Genomic DNA, 1,701 nt, shown 5'->3' with positions numbered 1-1,701 from the left:
TCATAGAACTCGCTTCCTTTCCAAAGTCATTTGAGGATACCACATTTTTCTGATAGCATTCTTCATTTCCAAATTTCTTAGTGTGTAGATCAGAGGGTTGAACATAGGAGCAATGATGGTGTAGAAAAGAGAAAACACTTTGTCTTCTGGAAAAGTTACATTGGGTCTGATGTAAATGAAGAGAACCGGCACAAAAAACAGGACCACGACTGTCAGGTGAGAACTGCACTTTGAAAGACCTCTGGCCCTGCTCTCTGCAGGGTAAACCCTGATGGTGTACAGTATCAGACAATAGGACACCATCAAAATCACAAAAGTTATCAGACCAATCAGACCTGAGTTAGCAATTACCAAAAGACCAATTTTGTAGGTATCAGTGCAAGCCAACTTCAGCAAAGGATACACATCACAAAAGTAGTGGTCTATCTCATTGGGGCCACAGAACGGTAAGAAGATGGTGAGAAGGAACTGACTGGCGGTGTGTAGAAGCCCCCCAGTACAACAGGCCATGAGGGTCCTGTTACACCTCTGCCTGCTCATGATGGTGGGGTAGTGCAGGGGCTTGCAGATGGCCACGTAGCGGTCATAGGCCATCCCCGTGAGGATCAAGATCTCGATGCCTCCAAAGAAGTGCATGATAAAGAGTTGCATCATGCAATTGTTATAGGAAATAATCTTTGGTTCTGTAAGTAAATCAGTCGTTAGTTTTGGTGTCACTGTAGACGTGTAGCAAAGATCAGAGAGTGAGAGGTAATTGAGGAAGAAATACATGGGTTGGTCAATTAGCTGAGTGCATGTGATAGAAACCATTATGAGCACATTTCCCATCCAAATGGCAATATAGCAAAACAAAAAGAATACGAAGAGGACGACTTCAATATTCTTATTTTGAGAAAGTCCCCGGAGAATAAACACAGTGACATTATTCCTATTTTCCATGGTCCAGGGCAGAAAAAATACATAGTAGCTACCTGAAGAGACATAATGCATAAGTCAATGCTAGAAATGTCATGGTGAGTATTGATGATAACGCTTAATATTAGGAAACTAATATTTAATGAAAAAGATTCCACACCAATAAAAATTAAAAAGAGATTCCACAGTTTCCAGAAAGCAAAAATTTATACTTAATAATATACATTTTATCTATCTTTTTCCTCAAATTAATCTTATGCTCCGATCATAAGCCACTCTTTCAGAACATTCTGATCAAACTCAACATTAATAGAAAGAAATACATCTAATCAAACAATTAAAAATTATTTAGCCGGTCATGGTGGTGCATGCTTGTAATCCCCGTGCTTGGAGGTGGAAACAGGAGGATCGCACAGGTTCAAAGCCAGCCGTGCTGGCTTAAGAGACCCTGTTTCCAAATAAAATATAAAATAGGTCTGGGAGTGTAGCCCGGAGTTAGAAGGGTTCCATCCCCAGTACCACCAAAAAATATATATTTAAACTTTTTATTCATTTTTAAAACATTTCCCAATATACAACCAAATTCTTATAAATGAACTATTTTGAGATCCTGACAAACTAAAATATTGTTAAAGAAGAAAGTGAAAATGTAAAGAGTTATCACATATAGTACTTCTTCCAAAAGTCAAGCTTAGCAGTTTTCCAAAGTTTATCTAGTGTGTTCCTACCTTCAAATCTCTTTAGAGTGAGGTAGGAAATAAAATTAAAAATGAATAAAATTCTATA

General features: G+C 38.0%; 1 protein-coding gene across 1 annotated transcript; it reads right to left on the bottom strand.

The window, feature by feature from the left end:
• Positions 1 to 939, bottom strand: LOC308259767 (olfactory receptor 4P4-like; the record flags this gene model as incomplete). The annotated part of the gene is made up of 1 exon (XM_080691021.1): positions 1 to 939. The coding sequence occupies one exon, from the start codon at positions 937 to 939 to the stop codon at positions 1 to 3; it is 939 nt and encodes a 312-aa protein (XP_080547147.1).
• Between the last annotated feature and the right edge of the window lie 762 nt (positions 940 to 1,701).

The sequence above is a fragment of the Muscardinus avellanarius genome (genome assembly GCF_963383645.1).
Source record: "Muscardinus avellanarius genome assembly, chromosome: 1".
Taxonomy (NCBI): Eukaryota; Metazoa; Chordata; class Mammalia; order Rodentia; family Gliridae; genus Muscardinus; species Muscardinus avellanarius.
This window is presented reverse-complemented; position numbering and strand designations above follow the sequence as displayed.